The sequence below is a fragment of the Galeopterus variegatus genome, unplaced genomic scaffold, assembly GCF_000696425.1.
Source record: "Galeopterus variegatus unplaced genomic scaffold, G_variegatus-3.0.2 Scaffold26, whole genome shotgun sequence".
In the NCBI taxonomy this organism is placed as follows: domain Eukaryota; kingdom Metazoa; phylum Chordata; class Mammalia; order Dermoptera; family Cynocephalidae; genus Galeopterus; species Galeopterus variegatus.
Window position 1 is genome coordinate 718,736 of NW_007726137.1, and position 24,347 is coordinate 743,082.

Below are 24,347 nucleotides of genomic sequence, written 5' to 3' on the forward strand. Positions count from 1 at the left end.
AAAGCAGTCGGGAGGGCGCAGCAAGTCCTTAAAGGGGCAGCGCGTGTTGGCGTCGGGGGGCGGGGCCGCTTCGGCCCGGACGGCAGACCGGGAAACTGAGGCTCAGGGAGAGATTTCGACCTCGGCCTAAATGCCGTCGCAGCCAGGAGGCTCGCGGTGCCCGGGCTCTGCCCCTGCGACGGGGCGGCAAGGAAGGCCCAGGTAGGAGCCTCGGCGTGTGTCTCCCTCGGGGTCGCCGAGACCTCCGCCCCACAGGGCGCCCCGCGCTGCCCGGGAGGGGCCGGCGTGGGGAGCTCGGTTAGGGAAGTGGGGCAGGAGTCCCCAAGGGCCGGGTCGGGGTCCTCGGGGCTCGGGGCGTGTGGTGGGGTCCCGTGGGGCTCGGGGCCTCCCGGGACTCAGAAGAGGGGGGTTGGGGTCCTCGGGGCTCGGGGCGTGTGGTGGGGTCCCGTGGGGCTCGGGGCCTCCCGGGACTCAGAAGAGGGGGGTTGGGGTCCTCGGGGCTCGGGGCGTGTGGTGGGGTCCCGTGGGGCTCGGGGCCTCCCGGGACTCAGAAGAGGGGGGTTGGGGTCCTCGGGGCTCGGGGCGTGTGGTGGGGTCCCGTGGGGCTCGGGGCCTCCCGGGACTCAGAAGAGGGGGGTTGGGGTCCTCGGGGCTCGGGGCGTGTGGTGGGGTCCCTAGTGGCTCGGGCACAGGGTGACGCGGCGGGGGTCCCGGCGGGCAGGGGTCTCTGCCGGTGGCTCCGGGGGCACGCCCACCCAGGTCCTGCTGCCGGACGCCGTGGGTCCCCAGTGCCCATTCGGCAAGCGGAGCAGATCTCGTCAGAAAAGAATGAAAGGGAAAGAGACGTCTGTGCACACACAGACTTCCTGCACGAAAGTCCCTGGCGTCGTTCGTAATGGCACGAGGTGGGACCCAAGTGGTCGACAGGTGAATGATAGAAGGTGGTTTGTCTTTGCGACGGAATGCCAGCCACCCTTAGAAACCAGTGAAATATGACACGTGCTACAGCTAGAGCAACCCTGGAAAACTGCTCGTGAAGAAATCCAGATACAAAGGACCGTTCATAGGAAATGCCCAGAAAGGGCAAAGGCACGGTTGCAGGAGGCAGACCCTGGTAGCAGGGCTGGGGTCGGGGGGGAGCGACCGCCAGTGGGTACAGGGTTTCCAGAGTTCTAGAATTAGATCGTGGTGGTGGTTGCACAACCTTGCTCGTGTCCTAGAACCCATTGTGTCATATATTTTGTGCCTTTGCCCCTGCCCACCCCTCCTATGTACCTGTCTGGCCCCAGCACGCAGGCCTCTGTGGAGCTGTCTCCTCTGTCTGGAAGGTTCATTCCCATTTTCTGCGAGGCCCTTTCCTCACCTCCTTGCACTCTTCACTCATCCCTCAGCCTGAGCACGCACTCGTGTGACCTCTCGCCGCCCTTGCTGTAACACACCCTCCCTCTCCCCACTCTCTTAACCTGCTCTACTTCTCCCACAGCACTTGCAGCCTTCTACCACACAGGCTTGTCATCTTATTTATCGTTGCTTATTTTGTCCCTTTTCCACCCCCAGAACGTGTGCTCCATGAGAACAGGGATCGTTGTTTCATGACACCAGGCACACAGTAGGTGCTCAATATTTGTTGAATGTTGAATAAGTAAATAAAATTAGAAAACTAAGATGAATCATGATGAGAAGTAGAAGATATTTTAAAAGGATCAACTGAAACTTTAAGATTATAAAACCCAAGCAGGATAAACAAAAAACCACCCAAGGCACATTGTAATCAAATTGCAGAGAACTAATGACAAAAGTCTTAAAAGCAGTCAGAAAACAAAAGGCATGTTACAGAGTTAAAAGATAAACCACAGATTTCTTGGCAGAAAAAAATGCAAGCGAGAAGAAAATGGAACATCTTTAAAGTAGTAAAAGAAAAAAATACTGCCAACCTATAATTGTATATGCAGTATAAAATATCTTTCAAAAACTAAGGTGATATAAAAAGCATTTTCAGCCAAATAAAATTTGAATGAATCCACAACCATCAGATCTGCAGTACAGGAAATGTTACAGGAAGCTCTTCAAATGAAAGTGATACGAGATGCAAACTTGATCTATAAAAGGAATGAGTTCTGTAAATGGTAAAAATGTAGGTAAATATACTTCATTTCAAAAAATTTTCATAATTTATTGGCTGCTTAAAGAAAATATAATAATGTGTGGCAGAGTATATTACATCTGTAGAAGAAAAAGTATGACAAAAATAGGCCCAAGGGCAGGGGAGGGGAGGGATGTAGTACATGTCCTAAAATTCTCCTATTTTTACATCAAAAGGTATCGTATCACTTGACAGTTTTCTGTGACAAGTTAAAGATGTACACTGAACCCCTAGAGCAACCACAAACAAATTAGGTATTGCTAGTAAGTCCACAGACATAAAGTGGAGTCATTTAAAAATACTCCATCCAAAGGAGGGCAGGTGAAGATGATGAAAAGACAAGGGACATACAGGACAAACTGGAGGTGAGGATTGAGACCACAGCGATAACTATATTACATGTCATTGGTCTAAACATGCCAATTAAAAGGCAGAGATTGTCCAGTTGGATTTAAGAGATTACACCCCAACTATATTCTATCTACAAGAAACAAACTTCAAATTTAAGATGTAGATAAGTTAAAAGTAAAAGCATCAAAAAAGACATAATGTACAAACACTTAAGCACATGAAAGCTGGAGTGACTATAGTCACATCCAACGAAGTAGACTTTACAACAAGAAATATTACAAGAGAAGGTCATTTCATAATGATAAAGAGGTGAATCTTTTAAGAAGACATTGTCATTAGATGCATACGCATTTAAGATTAAAGAATCAAAATACATGATGTGAAAACTGATAGAACTAAATGGGAAGCGGATATATTCACAGTTATAGTTGTGGAGTTTTAAGACTCCTCTCTCAGTAGTTAATAGAGTAGAAAGAAAACCAGTAAGGATATGAAAAACTTTAGGGTGCATCAGCCAACTTGACCAAATTGATATTTGTAGAACACTACTCAACAGCTGCAGAACATAATATTCTTTTTAAATGCACATGCAACATTCACTGAGAGAGACCATATTCTGGGCCATAAAACAAGTCATAAATTTACAAGGATTGTAACCATATAGAGTATGTTTTCAGACAACAGAGTTAAATTAGAACTTAATAAGAAAAATATTTGGAAACTAACCAACAGACTTCTAAATGACCCATGGGCCAAAAGAAGAAATCACAAGGGAAATTATAAAATATTTTGAACTACATGAAAATGAAAATGTATCAAAATTTGTGGAATGATTATATTAGAAATAAAAAGCCCAAACTGTAATCTAACATCCCCCCACCCCAAAACAGCTAGAAAAAGTACAATTAAGCCCAAAATAAGCCAGAGTGAAATAATAAGTACTGACATCAATTAAATAGAAAATAGGCAAACGATAGGGGGAAAATCAATCAAATCAAAAGGTGGTTTTTTGAAATGATGGATAAAATTGATAAGCTTCAAGCTAGACTGATCAAATTACCAGGATCAAGAATAGGGAAGTAGACATCACTACAGAACCTACAGACATTTAATAAATAAATAAATAAATAAATTGGGGTATGTATGGACAACTTTATACCAACAAATTCTGTGACTTAGATGAAACTGACAAGTTTTTTAATGACAAAAAAATTATCAAACTTAAGAAAAAATACCTGATTAGTCTTATAACTATTAAAGAAATTGAGTTCATAATTAGAAACCTTCCCACAAAGAAAACTTCAAACCCAGATGGTTTCACTGGTAAATTCTATCAAACATTTAAGAAATATCAATTTTACACAAACTCTCAGAAAATTCACAAGGAGGAGAATATTTTCCAATTCATTTCATGAGTTTGGAATTCCCTGATACTAAAACCAGACAAAAAACATCGCGAGAAAGACTGTAGACCAGTAACACTCATGCACGTGGTTGCAAAAGACCCCAGCAAAGTCCTAGCAAGTCCAGTGCAGCGATACATAAAAATAACACAACATGCTACGTGGGGTTTGTTCCAGGAATGCAAACTTTAACAATTCAAAATCCATCAGTGTAATTCTCCATATAAACAGAATGAAGGAGAAAAACCATATGGTAATTTCATTACATTTGACAAAATTCAATAGCCATTCATGATAACTCTCAGGAAACTTATAGTGGAAATTCCTCAGCCTGATAAAGGACATCTGCAAAACGCCTACAGCAGACATCATTCTTAATTATGGAAGACTTAATGCTATTTGCTGAAGATTGGAAACAAGACAAGGGCATCCATTCTCAACCCTCTTATTTAACACTGTACTGGAGGCTACAGCTACTACTGCAACAAGAAAAAGAAATAAAGGCACAGAGATTAGGAGGGAAGATGCAAAACTGTCTTTATTTGCAGATGATATAATCACGTACACAGAAAATCCTAAAAAATTTACCAAAAAGCTACTAGAACTAATGAGTTATTAAGTTCACAGTATATACAAGATCAGTATAAAAAATCAGTTATGTCTATTACTAATGAACAATTGAAAGGCTGAATTTAAAAAATACATTTACAATAGCATTAAAAATCATGAAATACTTAGAGTTAAATTAACAAATATGTGCAAAATATGTACATTCAAAACTATAAAACTTAGATGAGAGAAATATCTAAATCTTTGGGAAGATAACATCATGTTCATGGGTCGGAGGACTCAATATTGTTACGATTTTAAAGTCCCTGTTATGGGCCAAATGGTGTTCCCCAAAATTCATATGTTGAAGCCCTAACCCCCCAACTTGACAACGTTTGGGATAAAGTCTTTAAGGAGATAATTAAGGTTAAATGAGGTCAGAAGGGTGAAACCCTAATCCAGCAGGACTGGTGTCCTTGTAAGAGGAAGAGACGCCAGAGATGTGCAAGCACAGAGGACACACAGAGAAGGTGGCTGGCCTGCAAGCCGGGAAGAGTGGCCTCACCAGGAACCAACCCTGCCAGCACCTCCTCCACAACTGTGAGGAAATATGTTTCTGTTGTTGAAGCCATCAGTCTGTGGTGGTATTATGGTAGCCCAGGCAAACTAATACAGTCCTCAAATTGATCTATAGAGTCAAGGCAATTCCAGTTAAAGTCCCAGCAGGCTTTTAAAAAATTTCAGTAGACATCGACAAGCTGACTCTAAGATTTATGTGGAAATACAAAGGATCTAGAACAGCCAGAACAGCTGTGAACAAGTACAACTAACTGATGGACGGATATTACCTGGCTTCAAGATTTGCTTTAAAACTGCACTAATCAAGGTAACGTGGTATTGGTGTAAGGACAGACCTGAAGGTCTATTAGAAGACAGCATCCAGAAGTAGACCCAAACTTACACGGTCAGAAGATTTAAAAAAAACCAAGGAGCCAACATTATTCAACAAGCAGAGAAAGGTCTCTAATGCATGATGCCGGAACAGTGGATTAAACACACGGGCGCAGGGTGGAGAGCGATCCTCCAGCTCTCCTCACACTCCACACACAAGTTAATCTGAGATGTGTTACATACCTAAACAAAATCTGAGACTAAATCTTCTAGAAGATACAAGAGAATATTACTGTGACCCTGGGGTAGGCAAACATTTTTTTACAACATAAAAAAGCATTAACCACAAAAGAAAGGATTGATAAATTGAACTTCACTAAAATTAAAACCTCTACTGATTAAGCGACACTGTCAATAAACTACAAATACGTGTATCTGACAAAGGATTTGTATCTGGAATATGTAAAGCGTTCCTATCAATTGATAAGATAATGCAATTAAAAACGGGCAAAAGGGCCTGGCCTGGTGGCGCACTGGAGAGTGCGCCGCTTGGGAGCGCGGCGGCGCTCCCGCCGAGAGTTCGGATCCCATGTGGAGACCAGTTTCCGCTCACTGGCTGAGCGTGGTGCGGGCGTGACACCGAGGGTTGCGATCCCGTTGCCGGTCCCCGGTGCGGGCGCAACACCAAGGGTTGTGATCCCGTTACCGGTCAGTAAAAAAGACAAAAAGGAAAAAACAAACAAACAAAAAAAAATGGGCAAAAGGCTTGAACAGACGTATGAATAACCAATCAGCACATCAGAAGGACCTTAATGTCATTAGTCATCAGAGAAAAGCAGATTAAAGCTCCCGCGAGGTGCCAGCACACACCCACCTGAATGGCCAACATGGAAGTGAATGACAGTACTGAACGGTGGCCAGGACGGAGGCAGCTGGAACCCTCACCCTGCCGGTGGGCATGCAAAATGGTGTCACCACTTTGGAAAATTCTTTGGCAGTTGTTGTAAAGTTAAACATACAGCAACACCATGACTCAGTAATTCTACTTCCAGAGAATTACTTCCAAAAGAAATGAAATTAATGTCCATAAAAAGACTAGTACACAAATGTTTATAGCAGCTTTACTTAAAATAGCCCCCCCCCCCAAAAAAAATGGGAACAACCCAGATGTCCATCAAGATGATGGTGCAGAAACGAATTGTGGTCTGGGTCGCTGACTGGTCAGCTCGCTTGGTTGGAGCACAGTGTTTGTAACACCAAGGTCAAGGGTTCAGATCCCTGAACCAGCCAATCGCCAAAAAAGACCACGGTCTACGTAAACACAAATTACTGCTACTATCACTACTGAGCAATACACAGGGGAACTACTGATACACGCAGCAACACGGATGAATCTCAGAAGCATCTGTTGAGTGAAACAAGCCAGACACAAGGGTGCACACTCTATGATTCAGTTTTTGTGAAGACGACTAATCTGTGGTGATAAAAATCAGCGATGATTGCGTGTAGGGGTTGTGGACAGCCTGAAAGATACAAGTAACTTTCTGGGGCCGTCCCTGGGCTTGAGTGGTGGTTACACATAGGTGTGCATTTATTAAAACTCACTGCATATTTTTACTTAAGATTATGCACTTTATGCATGCAACTTTTATTTCAATTAAAAAAAATACAGTAACACTCATCACCAACAGAATGTCTAAAATTAAAGACTACCAGTGCCAGGCGCTGGTGAGGATGTGGAGCGGGTGGAACTCCTGCTCAGGGGTGGGTGGAAGCTGGCACAGACTGTCAGCATCTGCTGCAGTTAAACACACGCCCAGCACTGCCACTGCTCAGTGTCTTCCCGGAGTGCATGTCCAGCAAAAGCCACGTGACGGTGCTCACAGCAGCTGTATCTGGGAACAGCCCAGGAGTAGAAGGGATAAACCACTGTGCTCAGTGCTCCAGGGGACCACGACACAGCCGTAAATAGACCGAACGAACTATTGCTATGGTGGGGGGAGCTGCCAGGCAGAAAGCGGAGCTACGGGACCCCTACTGTGTGACCGTTTCCATGAGGTTCGAGAACTGGCTGAGCTGCTCTCTGATAACTAATGATGAATGCCAGAATGCTGACTGGGAAAGGACCTGGGCGTATCTCTGGGAAGCTGGAACACTGTGTGGTGATTACATGTGTGCATAATGTGGAAATTAATTATGTGAACACTCAGGGTGTGTGCACTCCATTATGTTACACTCCAACAAAAGAGGAAAGGAGGAGCAGGAGGCAAGGCCTGAGAAGACCCTGCTCATGACAGCCCACAGCGCTGTGGGGAGAGGGCACGCAGACAAGCCACCACCTGCCCGAGCCCTGTGCTTGCTGGCAGCATGTGGCTGTACTAGTCCATTTCTGCTGCTCATAAAAGAATACCTGAATTGGGTGATTTATAAGAAAATGAAATTTATTGCTTACAGTTTCGGAGGCTGGGAAGTCCAAAGTCCAGGGAACACATCTGGTGGGGGTCTTCTTTGGTGGTGGCTTTACAGCAATGCAGGGGTCTCACACTGTAAGATGGTGGAAGCAGAGAGAAACTAACCTCCTCGTTCACTCTCCTTATAAAGCCCTCACAACCACACCCCTGACCACCATTATTAATCCATTCACTATGGCGTGGTGCTACAGTCCAATCTCTTCAATGGCCCACCTTTCATTTACCGTAATAGGATTTCCCACTCTCTTTACACTGTCACAGTGGGGACAAAGTTTTTTGGGGACATCAATCCACAGCAGTGGCCAACATGCAAGGTGCAAGTCACGGGAGACCCAAAGGCAGAGTACAGGCAGCAACCTGGACCCAGGGAGCAGACGTCAGCAGTGGGAACCACAGGTATCTGCTTTAGCCAAAGCCTGAATGAATGTGAACATGTTGGGGCTCCAGTGGTGTCACGGATATGGAGTGGCCCAGGCTGACGGGCGGGAGGATGGCCACAGCAGAGCTGGGCAGCAGAGGAGCACAGGGGAGGGGAGAATGGTGCAGCCTGAGCCCCTACTTGCAACAGAAAAGAGCCTGTAGGTCCCTGAAACCAGGGACCAAGTTGACAGGAGGTGGTCTCAAATCCAAGTCAGTCCTCCAGTTGGGCTGGGGCAAAACCCTAGCCTATGCCTCCTATCCCCCAGGAGGGCACTGGCTGTGCTAGCAGGAGCCAGGTTGGACCTCAGGACTCGAAATACGGGCGCTGTCTTCTCTAGGGCAGCCCCCCTCGAAGCTGTGGTGAGGGGAGGGCTGTGCAATGCAAGCCAGGATGGCCTGTGCCTCCTGGCACCACCCACTCCTAGGGCCAACTGGGTTGGGATGGTCTCCAGCTGCATTCTGAGCCCCCCTGTGGTTGCAGCAACAGAAGTTGCACAAACCCAGGTCCATGTGGGTTAAGGCCCCTGCCCCATGTGCTGAGCAGACCAAGGAGAAAAGGAGAACACAACCAAAGGGGGTTGGAAGCACACAGCAGCTTCTACCTCACACAGAAATAAGAAACGGAAAACCATTTTATTAACATGTTTTACATTTACAGTTTATTAGCTAATCGACATCAACATGCAAAAATAAGCACTAAATACAAACCTCTACAATATAGTTCTGTGTAAGCTACGACGGTTCATTCGTCTTGAGAAGTCATCAGTACTTATTTCAACTGAACGATTAGTTTCTGTACGAATAGTATTTAGACTCTAAAGTTATGGAACCATCCAGCAAGGCATCTGCAGAAACTCAGTCCAGTGGATTTCCACGTAAATACATTCTCAAAGCAGGAAATAAGGCGGCGCACGAAGACGTGATGTTGAACCTACGCACATACTGACAGTCCTGCGGGCACATGGTGCAGGTGGGCAGTCCTTAGAGCCAGCCCCTGTGGGCCATGGGACCAGGCATTTGGCAGCAGCTCTAGGATGAAGACTTGAAAGTGCCCTGTGGCTCTGCATTATGAGTCACTGCAGGCCAGTCCGGCATCGCTGCCACCTCTCCCAGGCCTGCCACGAGATGGCCAACGACTGGCCTGTTCTCCAAGTCTCATTAGCAAAAGGGAGGAAACTGAGAAACACAGGAAATAATTGGTTCCTATTTTTGAAATGTTCTTAAGCTTCCCTTGATGTTAGGTCAGTCTTTAAAGAAAAGTTTTCTTTGAAAGGTGAGATAGTTGACTTATGTTACAAAATCCTAACAATCAAAACGTTGTTTTCAAGTACAAACTTATTAAATCTTATTTCTTCTCTTCCTAGGAGTATTTATCATTGCTCACTGATCTTTGGTCGCAAGAAACAGAAACTCCTGGCAGCTGGAGCTCAGGGGCAGGACGAGGGGTGGCCTCCGTGCCACACAGTCCCTGACCCTGAGGTGTGCGCTGGCGACGTGGGGCCTACATGATGTACACTTTCTCGGCTTGTGAGAAGTGGAAGACTTCTTTGGTTCTTGGGCAAACAACTTTATCATCTTGACGAATAGAAAGCAGAGACTGAAAAATAAGACCGGGAGTGCATTAAGATAAGCAGATGTGATATAAATTAGAGTCACATTAAAAATTCTGGGCCGGCCCGGTGGCGCACTGCTACAGTGCGCCGCTTGGGAGCGCAGTGGCGCTCCTGCCGAGGGTTCGGATCCCACATACAGACCGGTTCCCGCTCACTGGCTGAGCGAGGGGCAGGTGCAGCACCGAGGGTTGCGATCCCGTTGCCGGTCCCAGTCCGGTACGGGCGCGACACTGAGGGTTGCGGTCCGTTGCCGGACACGAAAAAAGACAAAAAAGGAAAAAAAAAAAAAAAAAATTCATGCAACAAGGGCCAGCCCGTGGCTCACTTGGGAGAGCGTGGTGCTGACAACACCAAGTCAAGAGTAAAGATCCCCTTACTAGTCATTTTTTAAAAAAGAAAAATTCATGCAACAAACCGTAAGGGAATAAAAGCCATCTGATTTTGCAAAGCTGTATCTTGAAGGTATACCCGTCAAAGGCATCCTGGGGTTGCCCACCTGTCGTTCCCGCCCCCTTGCCCACTTTCAAATGACAGCCAAGAGCTGTGCACATGGCCCGTGCTCCTGGGCCCCTCACGTTGTAGCCGTAGACGTAGCCATTGGGCAGCATCATGGGTGGGTTGTTCTCATTCATCACGTCGCCGGAGATCTTGCAGACCAGGCGGGAGTTGGCACAGTGGGCCATGGGCAGGGGCTGTGCCAGCTTGTTCAGGGAGCGGCTGCACACGGGGCAGTCAGGGCTCTTGGAGCTGCCGTCCTCCTTGTAGCACTGTCTGTGTTTCGAGTTAAGGAAGGGGTCAGGGCTGCCCGGGGCAGCGAGGGTGAGGCACCACTCACTGCGGTGCTCACTGCTCTGAGCACAGGGCACCTTCCCAGCCACTTGAGCACTGCACAGAGAGCAACACCAGGGCCATCTTTCAAAGCGAGGAAAATGCTGTGTTCAACAGGAAAGCAGCCTCACTGAGGCCAGAGCACCTCCCACCCCCAGGACCACAGGGACCACGCTGGCTCAGTCGTCCCAACCCCACACCCTCTAAGGCAAGACAGGCAAGAGCCACGAGACCAGGGACATTCTCGGGACCTCACAGAAGGCAGTGAGCAACACACAAGAAAGGCCTTACTCCTGAGTGTTGAGCAGAGACAGTAAGAATGAGGGGCGTGAGCCTCATTTCAAAGCCCAGCTCAGCCAGGTACCAGCAGTGGTCCCAGTGAGTGAGTCACACACGTGGGGCTGGAGTCGGTCACACACAACAGTCACGAGGGACACAGTCTGTCACATGAGGGACAGAGTGAGGTCACAGGAGGAACTGAGTCCTCCTCAACAGGAGCTAAGTCCTGTCACATGCAGGGCCTGCCCAGGCCTCCTGCGTCAGGTGACGGTGCTGTGGAAGGCAACTATGAGGTGATCAGCCCAGGGTCTGCTGGGGAGAAACCGACGGTCAGTTCTGGAAGGACCAGGCCTCACACTCAAAAGGGTTCTGCCAAATCCAGACAAAGAGGGACAGAGGAGGCTGCCTCCCTGCAGAGGCATGACCATGGTTTTCTTAGTAAATTTGAGAAGAAAAGGAAAGATACTTGGCTGGGACAGGAAGGGTTCAGACCAATTAAAGAGTCTTAGAGGACTCTTGGGAATCAGATGAGAAAACTGTTCTGAATGATTAACATCCCAGCCATGAGACGCCATGTGAGCGTTCGCTTTTAAATTAGCACGAGGTGTACGTAGCAGCATCTGAGATGCAGTGATCCAGGATTCCATGATGGGTTCAGGGCTTCTCTCAACAACCGCTACCCCAGACCGTCTCAACTCAGCACCAGCACACTGCATGGGGAACTCAGGTCTTCCCACAGGGGACGCAGTGCCTGTCTTCATGACAGAGGGTGGGGTGGTAGGTTCAAGGTGAGTCTATTAACATGCAACCAAAGACATGAACCCCTGACTAGACAGGACTGAGCACGTGGGAAGGATACGGCGTCTTTATTGCTGAGAGGCCAGCCTGCAGGGTGAGGGTGAACACGGAGTTGTTTCCCAGCTGGTGCAGTCGGTAGTTGTCATACCGGAACTGCTGGATCAGCATTCGCCACCGGGCCGGGTCCAGGAGGTCCTGCAAGAGACAGGGCAGAGGGTGCTGGGGACTCTGTCACCTGCTGAAGCTCAGCACAAAGTGCAGCTCCCCGGAACCTTGGTTTGAATACATGCAGGACCACCCATGGCTTAACTTTCTGGAACATTCACCTGCTTGTGAACCGATGATCCGGCATGTGTGGATCCTGTGCCCTCGTGACAAAAAAAGGGTCGATAGGTGGGAGGGACAGCTCATCACAGAGTGAGCTTAGAAGCATTAAGAGTTAGAGGGAGAAGTCGGACCTCAGAGAGCAATTCATGAAATGGCACGCAGTAATGCCACCTCAGCCTAAAGCATCCAAGACCAGAAAATTAAGGCTGGTTGATGTCTGTCCTGTAAAAAACTCAGGTTTAGACTCAGAGAGAGAACTCAGTGAGAGCGACCAAGCACACACAAGAAAGAGAAAACTCAGAAAGGGCCCTTAGGCTCCAGCCAGCAGGGATGCTGCCATGGTGGGGCGGGGGCATTCCTCAAGCTCGTCTGACAGTCTTAGCTACAGTAAACATCACACAACTCCAGCACTTATAAAAATTTATTGTTATTGCTTTATCAAAGCAGAGTCTGCAACAGGATTAAACCAACAGTCCAGAATGCTCTCACAGAAAAGGACAGCTCCTGGCAACCTTCCATGCCCCAGGGTCTGTGGCCCCTGCCTTTCTGTGGTCTCACGTGGCCCACATGCATGGCTGTGACTTCCTGCCACAAGACAAGGGTTTGTTCCCTGTGTCTGGCGACTGTGAACCTCAGGAGTGCTAGGTCCTTGCTCTTCTGCACAGCGCCCTGCTCTTGGTTCTGAGAATCTACTCCACTGCCCCAACCCTCTGAGGTCCCCATACCCTAAATGGCCCGTCTCCCCTGAGCCGAGGTTTCCCTATGGATCTTGGGGAGCTTGGTCTTTCTCCTCCATGTTGCCAAATCCCTCTGACTGCCGTTCACGGTCAGGACCACATGTGGTGGGCTGTGCTTGACTCCAGGAGTAAGCCTGGGCCCCTGCCTGTCACCGCGGTGTTTGTTCCTGCCACCGTGAGTCCCCCCAGGAAGAGAGAGACATATCCACGCCCATCCTAAGCCGAGGCCTCAGCCCCAAGGTGGGTCAGCCTTTCTTGCACTTTTAACAAAATCTTCTCCAGAGCAGGTAAGAGAAACAAAAGACACTGACTTAAAATCTGAGAAGTCTAGACTCAATAATACCTGAAGATCTCTGTCACCTGATAATTTTTGTCATAAGATGTCCCAAACACCTCAGGACCACCCACAGAGATCAGCTTCAAGGCTCACAGAACAAACTCTGTAAACTCCAGGGCAAAGAACTGTACTTTTTCCTTTTCTGGGGGATGACACAGAAGCAGTGGGTGAGCACCGGGTGAGTACCGGCCCCATGATGGCCACGCCGAGCAGGGGCCAGGGGCAGTGTGCTGGACTCTGGTTAGCAACAGTGCATGGCCATGACCTCACACCCACCGACCCACAAAGTGAAAGCAAGCGGGGGCCCTCAGCAGGACTAGCTGAGCACAGAAGGCCTGCCAGTGACCCCGAGGCAGCGAAGGGAAAGACTAGGACATGCGGGAAAAGATGCCAGAAACAGGAGTAGGAAAGGAAGCGAACCACCACCACGCCCGCAGTACTGCAGAGGCAGAGGCTCCAGCACTCACAGACGAAACATACGGTGGCAGCAGGAGGAAGGCAGAAGGGCGCCTGGCCCAACTTCTGACTAAGGACCGCAGAAAGGCAGAAAACGAAGGGGCGATGGGAAAGGAAGCCGAGCGTCCAGGCTGACACTCCCTGAACCTTTCTGATCCGACTTTCTTAGAACGAGACTGAAGCAGGAAAAGGCAGCCCAGCGTGGGCATGTGGCTGGGGCACCCCAGCCAGCCTCCCTGTGTGGCAGTGGCTGCAGACAGGGCCTACGAGTTGGTGGACACACCCTGTGCACCCTCCCCACAGGGACACCTCGGCCCCAAGGACCGGAGCAGGACGGTGGGGCTGGCACGGTACCTTGTATGGGGAGATGTGCGTGTCCGGCGGGAAGGCCAGCATGCCCATGACCTGGCGGACTTCATCCAGCTGGCTGCCCTCAGCCTGGCTGAAGTGCTTTCTCGCATGTCTGAAAAACATTTTGGCACATTCAGGTTTGCGTTTTCATCCGTTGGAACCTGAGTTGACAATCTTTATGGCAGAATCTAGGCACAAAGTGAATCCCGACCCTGAGCAGACCCAATGGGCAGGGTCTGCGGGGGTCCGGGATGGCAGGAGGACAGCTCACCAGGGGCTGGGAAAGCAGAGTCCTCAGGCAGCCCCTCCTCACAGGGACGGGCACACACCTATACGGAATCCCCCACAGAAAACACCCGAGCCTCCAAAATGACTCTGGTCTAAAGCGAGCCCCAATCCCAGAGATGACTGCCCCTGGATGCACACTCCCATGCCCCAGGGACCGAGAGCTGGTCCTACCTTCTCGACTACAACTCCTCCCTGTTCTGCAGTGACTCCCCAGCCCAGCCCCCCAGGGAACAACAGCCTCACTTGGGTCCACAGGTCGAACTCCACGGCTGGCCCGGCCCAGCCCTCAGAGCCCTGAGTGTGCAAGCAAACAACATGCATGGCCACTGCCTGGCCTGACCAGAGCCTGACCCCAGCTTGGATGAGACTGAGGTGGAGCACGGCAGCTCCCCGCGAGCTGCCCAGTGGGCACCTGCTCGTGCGCCCCACACACAGGCCTCCTTCCCAAGAGCTCGCTCTGGGCCAAGGGCTGCCATCCTTCTGGCTGTCCTGAGAGAGAACCCGCCCTCACTCACACCCTTGGTCCACAGTCCTGTCCTGAGCCCCATCCCCCTGGACAGGTCCCTCTGTCCCAGGAACCTGATGCAGCGGTGCCATGTGGCCCTGAGACCCATACCCAAGTCGGCCCGGAGCTGTGTTAAAAACACGGCATAAGCCAGAGAAAAGTGGGGCCTGGGAGGTGCCGGATGCTCATGGCCGTCTTGGGGGAACACAGTATCTTGACAGAGCCTGGAGCTGGCGTGGGAGGTGGCCAGCAGGGAGGGGACAAGATAGGTGGCTAGGCTCAGGATGCACCCAAACTTGAGTCCCCATGGCTGTCCACCTGACGGGACGAGCTGCAAGAGGGGCTGGCGAGGGGATGCCTTCGAGCTGTGCGCAGTGGGTGGATGTGAGTCTGGGTCCAGGAGCAGGTCCCCACTGGACATCCTAATTCCCTCTTCCAAGACTGCACCAACCGTTCTGCTATTCACCTTCGCTCATGAAGAAGCTTCTTCCCAGCACAAACCATGTCCTTTGTGTCCCTTCCCCCACTGTTTTCATCCCCCGGAGTTTCCATCAACTGGCCATCTCACCCCTCCTAACCCTGGTGGAGAGGGATAATTTAGTCCCTTTGGTTACATCTGTTCAGCGTCTATGAATTCACCGAACTGAGTGACCTGATTTGCGTTTCTTACCTCACAAACAAAAGTTCGAAGTAAAAAACCATACACCTTGCTAAGATGAAGCTGTACGTCCACATACTCTAGCTCTCTGACCTGCAAATCCTGATGCCAAGTAACAAACAAAAGCACGGATGCGGTGACGATGCTGCGTGGACCCTACAGTAAGAATTGCAGCAGCAACGCTGGGAGATCTGCAGCCCAGATGTCCACGTGGGCAGCACCTGGTGCAGGTACCATGAGGGCGGTGAAATGAGCACGACACGGCTGGTTATGAGACACACATGGTCACATCAACTTTTTCTTCAAAATCATAAACGTATGAAGCAAAGACACCCAGAAGACTAAATACTAACCTGTGCCGGGCCAGGCTGAGGTGGGGCATCAGCCAACACAACACAGCTCCACCCTGATGCCGACGCTACTCGCGTGCAGGCCCTGTCCCAGGCACCTTGCTCATTTACTAAAAGCTAAAAATGTTGGGCCGGCCCGTGGCTCACTCGGGAGAGTGCGGTGCTGATAACACCAAGGCCACGGGTTCGGATCCCATATAGGGATGGCCGGTTCGCTCACTGGCTGAGCGTGGTGCTGACAACACCAAGCCAAGGGTTGAGATCCCCTTACCGGTCATCTTTAAAAAAAAAAAAAAAAAAAAAAAAAAGTTAAAAAAGTTAAAAATCAATCACAAGCAGCTCATAGTTTCATGTTTGTAGGCCCAGAAGTGCCCGAGGCAGGGGGCACTGCAGCCCTAGCCAGCGAAGGACGTCCTCTGCCCAGTCCACACACTCAGGTACGGCCAGACGGCAGGACCCCTCCCCACCAATGCTCCAGGGCAGTCCTAGAATAGCGACATGGACCCCATGCTCTGGTGACCATACAGGCTGTGAGTTCAGTGCTGGACACACTGGAAGCTTCTGCATGTTGGGACCGGGCCCCTCCCTGCTGTCCCCAGCAGGACAGCGTTTACATGTGGATCTGGCAAACGCTAGCCTATATTTGGTACCAGGCACAAGGGCCCACTTGGACCCCTAGAAACTTGCGGCCCCTCATCCTACCCCAGGTCCTGTCCACGCCCTGCCTGTGGCACCCAGCCTAGGCACATGCCTTGCCCCTGCCTCCCTCCAGCCCACAGAGGCTCCTGCCGCATCTCAGCCCAAGGCCTCGCTTTGTTCCTCTCCCACTGAGGTCTTGTTTCAGCCCCCAACACAAGGATCCAGACTTGGCTCTGACCTCATCTCTTCCAGGAAGCCCACCTGACTGCCTGCGTCTGGGCTAGTGCCCCGCCAAGCCCAGGCGCTGTGCAGAGCCTCTGTGGCCAGGTTCTGTTTGTCCGCAGCTCGAGTTTGTGTGCCACAGGTAGAAATAGCTTTATCAGTCTTCTTACATTTGCTCGTGGTGAGAACATTCAGAAAATAAAAACTATCTATTTCTTACACTGGAATAGAGTAGATTTTCTTGCTACAGAAAGCTCACGTTGTGCCAGAAAGTTCCGATCATCTGCCACAGAATGTTGTATTTCTACATCTTTGGTGCACTGTGTCAACCTTCAGTGGAGAAGTCTTCGTCCACAAAGACACGCTCTTGCTTCAGCTACTCCTGCACATCCTGACTGTCCCAGGCATCTACAGAGGAGCCCCCCGCACACAGAGTGGATGCTCACAGACACCTGGACCCTCGCTCTCCTGACCCTCCCCACACCTAGTCCCTGAGGTCCCACACCTGAAGCAGGGCCTCCTGACCAAGCTGACACCTGGAGACCACCTGTGATGTGACCCCAGCAGCACCTGCCACACCTGCCCAGGCTGGGGGCTGCCCTCTACCACAACACATGGCTGCGCCAGAGAGAAAGATCAAGCGCACCCCTACCCTGAGGTCCACCTCAGAGTGGACCCACCTGCACCCCCACAATAGGTGGAGCCACAGAGGGTGCAGCTCTGGGCTCTGCCCCCAACCATCACACAGCGGAGGCATCATGAGCTCCCCACTCGACCCCTGCCTGCCTGTCCCCGAGGAGTCCCCGGTGGAGGCCCCGCTGTCACAAGAGCCTCATGCGGGCAAGTAATTACCCTGATGAAGAGGAGGAAGGATGCCCAACAAGAGCGGCTGCAGCGGGGGGTGGGGGGGTGGGGTGTGTGTGTGTGTGTGTGTGTGTGTGTGTGTGTGTGTGTCTCTCTCTCTCTCTCTGCAGTGTTTTGTTTTCAGATTCCTGGGCTGATCTGGGGGTCAAGGCTCTCAGGAGACTGAGGTTCACTCGAGGGAAGCAGGGCTAGGCCATGCTGGGCAGATGACATCCTGTAGATTAAGTGCCCAGGACATCGCAGTAGACACGGGAGGGGTGCCGGCAGGAGCCCTGCTCCCACACACAGTGTAGGTGCCGTGCCCCACTGTCAGTCAGGCCAGGTGTGGAGACCCCCATTCTGTCCTCTTCAGGGAAGCCCTCCACCCCTCTGTGCCTCCAGAGCTCTTCTGAGTCACTGACTGCCGAGGGGCATCCTGCTGACGGTGGGGTGCTGTGGGGCTGCCTGTAACACGGCTCTCCCATCACCCTCTGGGGCTCAGCATCTTGTATTAAGATTCCCGGTTACTGCCGTGTAGCACCCTTCCTGGGAAGACCCACAGTTGTATACCCGGCCCACTTCAGGTGGACAAGGGACCCCTGCCAAGGCGTCGGCTATCACAGATAGGGCACCACGGGGCCACACCACCTCTGCTGGCACGTTCCTGTTGCACACATGCCTGGGCAGGACCTGCCTGTCAGCTCAGCACATGCTGCACATGGCCCCTCAGATGTGTTGACTGACAGTCCAAGGAGCAGTTCATCGCACCACTGGCCCCACTGGGGTCTCTCTGCCCACAGCGCCAAGCTTCCCGCTCACAGAGTGTGAGGTTTAATGGGCAGGAACTAAGCAAGGCCAGACAGAGAAGACCCCACACTCAGAGCCACGGCTGCCACACTGCCTCCACCCCAGACGTGGCATGAACTGATCAACCCCACCCAGGTGGGCGTGGGGAAGGCTCTGGCACGCTGCCGGCTGATGGCGGCCAGTTTGGGAGAACAAGTGGGAGATCAATACACGGCCTCCCTCATTTTGTGGACACCACACACCCAATCAAGGCTGAGCGGGAGCCCCCACCAGGCTGAGGCCACACGGGCAGCAGCCACGGTTCCCTGTACCCCACCCTGGTGCTGCCCCAACAGACCAAGAAAACCCAGATGTGCCTGCGCAGAAAGCCCCAGATGCTCCACGTGTGGTCAGTGTTCTCCCAGATGACCATGACGGGAATTCCCCAAACTAAGTACACTTAAAGCTACCCGAGGACCACCCACACCAGGGAGACTCCTGAGCTGTGGGAGCTGACAGCACTTTCCCAAGTGAAAAGGTGAGCACTGGAGCCCAGAGTCCACGTGTCTCACATGGATGGTCGTGACGCCCACCTGTCGCCACACCTGGTTGGGGGAGCATCCTCCTGGACTGGGAACAGTGAGAGAAGCAGGGCCAGTCAGAAAGGAGGACCCACCAGACGCCACGGTCCAGCAGCTGCCCTCCCACAGGACACCACATGAACATCACAACGTCCTACCTCACAGCGTCCAGTCTCTTGTTCTGCCGGATGAGTTCAATGAACTCCTGAATCCTTAGGCTGAACTCCAAGCAGCTCTGAGGGTAAAGACAAGACGAGGGCTTAGCGCGTCTGTGAACCAAGACACACCACCGCAGAGCCAGGCTCTGGGCGTCCACACGGCCATGTCAGCGGCAGACCCCACCACCAGAGCTCAGAGCCCCTCAGGCGGGCACCGGGAAGGCAGGGCTGAGGCCAGAACTGCCGTTTCAATCTGCAACCAACACTTTCTAGTGTGACCAACTTGGTTCCAAGTCTGAGTCTGGCCTCTCCTCAGGTGGACACTGAGGATGCACCTAGGAGCTTGGGGATGCCAGAGGGCAGAGTGGGGGCACAGCCACCGGGTAGCTAACAGAGGCTGCAGAGGCATCTCCAGTCCACGGGACGCACAGGGCACCACACGTGGCTATGTGAAGGAAAGCCCAGCCCCCACGAGGACAAAGGGGCTTTCTGGGCACTATCCTACCATCACCGAAGGCCCAGAGCATGGGAGCACTCAGCTTCCTTCACCTACAGGCATTTCCTCCTGCCTCACCTGCTGGGCCTCTGTCAGTCTGTCCCACACGTGTGACCTGGCTGCTGCCTGTGCCAGGGGCTATTCTGGGAGAACTTGGGCAAGTGCTGCTCTGACGCACTGATGGCTGGTGGGAGGTGACAGTGACCAGCATGTGGGTGCTGGGTGCGCTAGAAGTGGCTCCCTTACGAGCATGAGGCAGAGGAGGGAGTGCAGCAGGTGAGGACCAAGTCTCGCTGAGCAGGGAACCCCAGAGCAAAGACTGACGGGGAGTTGGGCAGATGCCCAGGAGGAATGTTCCTGGCTGAAGCACAAGCCAGTGCAAAGGCCTTGGGGCAGGGGGTGCTTGGCGCAAGAGGCACTTGGCTTGAGGGTGCCGAGGCTCCCCCCGTAAGTGGAAGGCTGAGATCGGCTGGGATCAGGTGGAGACAGTGGAGGGGGTGGCTCCTGTAAAGGGCAGAGGCCCCAGGATTTGCTGAGGCTGTGAGAGAGGCATGGGGCTGGAGATTTCAAGTGAGGGCGGTCCATGTGGGGGGTTTAGGGGGGTGCAGGGGTGGCTTAGGGTGAAGGCCTGGCAGGCCTTAGTCTGGCAGTGCCTCTAAAAGCTCTGCACGTGATCCTGAGAGAAGGCCATGGAACGCACCCCCACGGGTGCAGTCGGCGTGGAAGCCCAAACACCAACTTTGAAATCTTAGCAATACGTCAACGGAATCACTTGTGGCAGGGCGTGGGGGCCAGCAGGCAAAATCAACTTTCATAATTTAAGGTGAAAAGCTGGGTTATTTCACAAACCTAAGTTTCTTGTTGTTGCTTTTGATTTGGTTTTTTGGCAGCTGGCCAGTACAGGGATCTGATGCTGGGCCTTGGTGTTACCAGCTCCACTCTAACCAACGGAGCTGACTGGACAGCCCCAAAAGTAGGAATTTAAACTTCAGGATCTTCGACAGTTTCAGAACACATGCACACTCTCCACCAGGAGGAGGACACGGGAGTGGGTGAAGCGAGAGGCGAGTCTGGGGCTCCCCCTCATTCATAGTCCAGGCTCCCGAGTACTCAGATCACAAGACAGTGTGGGCAGAAATCCCACAACTCTGAACAGCTAAAACTTAAACTGGAAGTCTGTCGACAACATGCACTTCCCACTCAGCCTCCACCGCATGTGTGCTGGTGTTCTGAAGGACCCTCTCAACCCGCCCCTGGGAGAGCACCTGTCCCCACCGTGCCGCCTGCCAGCCCCGCTCCGCTGAGCCCCTGCAGTGGCAGCTCTGAACAGGGAGGGACGATGGCCCAGGCCCCGGGAGCTGGCAAGGGCGCCAGAGAGCCACTCACCTTCCAGGACACGACCCCGACATGAACACACAACAGGGGCTCGGAGTGGGAGCCTGCATGGGGCTTCCCTTGCTCCTCACCCCGCCCTGTGCTCTCAGCCCAGCCCTCTGCACCAGGAGGTGAGGAAACAGGCTGCAGGCAGAACGGGAAGGCCTGCTCCATGTTGGGCAGGCTTGCTACAAACCGGCGAAGGGAACAAGGTCACCGCAGGCTCCGCAGGAGGGACGCGGCCCAGCTCCACCACGAGCAAACCCAGGCCAGCAGGAGCCAAGGGGAGGCCCACAGAGGCCCCAGCGTCAGTGGGTGCAGCCTGCCTCCTGGGCACCCAATGACCGCTGCTACTACAGTCAGCGTGCACCAGCGGGCTCTGCAGGAAGCAGTGTTTTGGGTAAACTCTAGGTTACTACTTTACAAAATGGACATTTTTAAACTTTTTATTATTTTTTTTGTCCTTTTTTTTTTTTTTTCCTTTTTGTCTTTTTTTTTTTACTGACCGGTAACGGGATCGCAACCCTCAGTGTCGCACCCCTACCGGGACCGGTAACGGGATCGCAACCCTCGGTGTTGCGCCCGCAGCGCGCTCAGCCAGTGAGCGGGAACCGGTCTCCACATGGGATCCAAAGCCTCGGCGGGAGCGCCGCAAGCGGCGCACTCTCCAGTGCGCCACCGGGCCGGCCCTTTTTTTGTCCTTTTTGAGACCGGCCACACTGTGCTCAGCCAGTGAGCGCATCGGCCATCCCTATATAGGATCCAAACCCGCGGCGGGAGCGCCGCTGCACTCCCAGCGCCGCACTCTCCCGAGTGTGCCACGGGCTTGGCCCTAAACTTTTTATTATTTACCACAGCTCTTTACTCTAGTAGGTTAACTTTCAAATAGCACACTAACAGGTGTGTGCGTACAAGTACTGAATACCAGGTATTCAGGCCTGATGCCAAAATACCACAGATACAAATAGGCACACAGCATGAGGAACGTCATCTACACTATGCAACAGGCTTGGAGCTTCCACCTTTGTGACCCTACGTGACTTTCCTACACACACGCACCATGCAAATAGCTGCTTCAATGGTCCTTCAGGGTCTACAGACCTGAGTCAATTCAGTGGACACAGACTTGGCACCTCATGACTTAGACAGTTACTTTCCAAATACGTGATTCTTGGGTCTCAAAGTTTCTTTTCCCATGTAGATTCTCATGACTGATCTGAGGGGCCCTGTGAGTGCACAGGGAGGCTCCTCCCTGGCCTCCCACCCGTGTTCATGCACAAATACGGACACAGACCACACAGACATCTGTGCGCCCAGCTGTGTTCAGCTAACATCATGATGGCATGTTCTCAGGCCATCAGGTGGTCTTCAAGACAAGTTTTCGGACAGCTGTTCATGCTCCCTTCAATGCTGACTTCTTTAAACACTGAAGCAACCCTCATCTGTTGAGCAGGCTCAGCACTCCACGTCTCTCAGACCCCGCCTGGCCCATGGGAGCTTCCGACCTCGGCTGTGGTCAGCCTTGTGAAACACCCCAGCAGCGCTGGCTGGTAGGTAATTAGGGCTTGCAGAAACAACCAGTCAAGATGGGGAGCCTGTTTTCCCTGAGCTCACACTAATCAGCCTGCGGGCATAGTTCCCATGAGGCGCGTCCTGGCTCTCCGGGAGGGGGTGGGGATGGAGCTGTGGGGGTGCCGGGAGTTACATACCAATTCTGGCTTTCCTTTTAGGGTTTCCATACCAAGATCCTCACTCTCTTTAGGGGAGCCACTGGCCGCTCTACTCTTTCGTCCCGTCTTCGCTTCGTGTTCGTTTTGGCGGCCCTGAGCGGCAGAGAGTGTCACTCTCGGCTGGTGACTACGTGCACCCGACAAGCTCGGGGTGGGATTAAAGAAGCGCTCAGTTTAGAAAACAGAAAACAAACAGTTTCCTAACAGAGGCAGGGTCGGTTAATAGATGTTAAGACATTTCTGCAAGCCCTAGGGTGGAAGATTTCTTTTAGCAAGCAAGTTTGAATTCTGCAGTTTACATTGAGGGTCTATTTTCTAAGCCACTTGTGGTCTCTAGAAAAGTGTGTATTCAATGAGAACATCACAGCCCAGAGCTCTGCAGCCTTTGTGCGTCTATGACGGAGCATGGGGAGCCACAGAGCAGCCCCACAGGGAGCAGGACCCACTGTCTTGGCTCCAAGCCCAGCAGCCGCTAACATGCTGCATGCACCACCGGCCTGCCGCACCTGGCTCTGGTCCTTGCTCTCAGAAGGGCTGTCCTAACCCTAACGCAGGAGGTGCATTTTTCAGTGTTTTTACCTAAAAGCAGACCACCACCACCAAAAGACCCCCAAACCCACACCAAACCCAACAGCTCCCACCTTACGAACCCAAAGCAAATGACCGGGAACCAAAGGACGAGGCATGCTAGTTCCTGGGCAGGATACATACATAGCCTTGGCCCCGCCCCACCAGGGAGCCCTGCCACCAACAGGACCCCCGCCCCTCCAGGGAGCCCTGCCACCAAGAGGACTCCCGCACACCTTCATCTTCCGGAGCCGGGACTTGTTGTCGTGGCACCAGGCCAGGCAGGTGGCCGTCTCGCGCCTCTCCAGGGACTCCTCCACTTCTTTGGCCGTCAGGAACATCTCGATATTCACCAGGTCCTTAGAGGAAGGCAGTAGCTCCTGGTTAGAATGCTCTCTGGCTCAGGAACCCCTTTCCCCGTGCCCGGCCACAGTGGGGGAGCCTTGGTCCCCACCCCTCTCCACTCCAACATCCAGGGGACTGGGGGCTCCCGCCTCCACCCACAATGTGCAGCCCCCCCAGCACATCCCACAGCCCCTCCCTGGAAGGCCAGCCCCCCCCAGCACATCCCACAGCCCCTCCCTGGATAGCTATCCCCCAGCATATGGTACACCTCAAATTAGAGCATTTCATCCTCCATAGCCTGAGGCCCTGCAGCCCAGGAGAGGGACAGCACAGCTCCCAACTGGAGTCAGGTGACCCTGAGACCCAGACCCCCATGCTGCGGGCAGGATAAGTGCAGGACAGGCAGCTCAGGAGCTCGCTGCACAGGACAGAGCACAGCTGGACAAGCTGTGCCAGGTCACAGGAGGGGTTCTCTACTTGCTCCAGGCAGAAAGGCTCAGGGGAGCTCCCGAAACTGATGGGGGCAGCTCCAACCTGGGGGCCGCGCTTGCGCTGAGGAGCAGCATGCCCGGGCAGGGTTAGCAGCAAGCACAGGTGAGAGCTGTGAGCCTAAACAGAACTCTTGCGCCCCTGGGGGCAGAGGCTCATCCCCCATTTAAAGCCTTCACAGGGAGATCTGGAAACTCACACTCTCCCCTTCTTTTCTTTTTAAACCTAATATTTTGGAAAGCGGGGGGGGGGGGGGGGGGCTTTCCTCTCTTTTTTCTCCAATGCCCGTGTGCTCTGGGAAGTCAGGCTCATGACAGACTGTCTGCTAAGCTCTGGAGGGTCACACCGACCCCACCACGAGT

The 24,347-nt window shown here is 52.2% G+C and overlaps 1 protein-coding gene and 1 long non-coding RNA gene across 2 annotated transcripts in view; one reads left to right on the forward strand and one right to left on the reverse strand.

The window, feature by feature from the left end:
- On the forward strand, positions 1–9,719 carry LOC103587710. The gene is made up of 2 exons (XR_550248.1): positions 1–201; positions 9,593–9,719. It is a non-coding gene; the product is annotated as an uncharacterized LOC103587710 (long non-coding RNA).
- MAEA (macrophage erythroblast attacher) overlaps positions 8,843–24,347 on the reverse strand; it is a 23,654-nt gene continuing 8,149 nt past the window's right edge. The window contains exons 4-9 of the mRNA XM_008569224.1: positions 23,388–23,510; positions 18,985–19,061; positions 13,958–14,066; positions 11,808–11,941; positions 10,417–10,612; positions 8,843–9,825 (exon numbers count right to left, since the gene is read on the reverse strand). Coding sequence (XP_008567446.1) covers positions 9,730–9,825; positions 10,417–10,612; positions 11,808–11,941; positions 13,958–14,066; positions 18,985–19,061; positions 23,388–23,510 — 735 coding nt within the window. The 3' untranslated portion in view covers positions 8,843–9,729. The remainder of the gene's footprint in view (positions 9,826–10,416; positions 10,613–11,807; positions 11,942–13,957; positions 14,067–18,984; positions 19,062–23,387; positions 23,511–24,347) is intronic.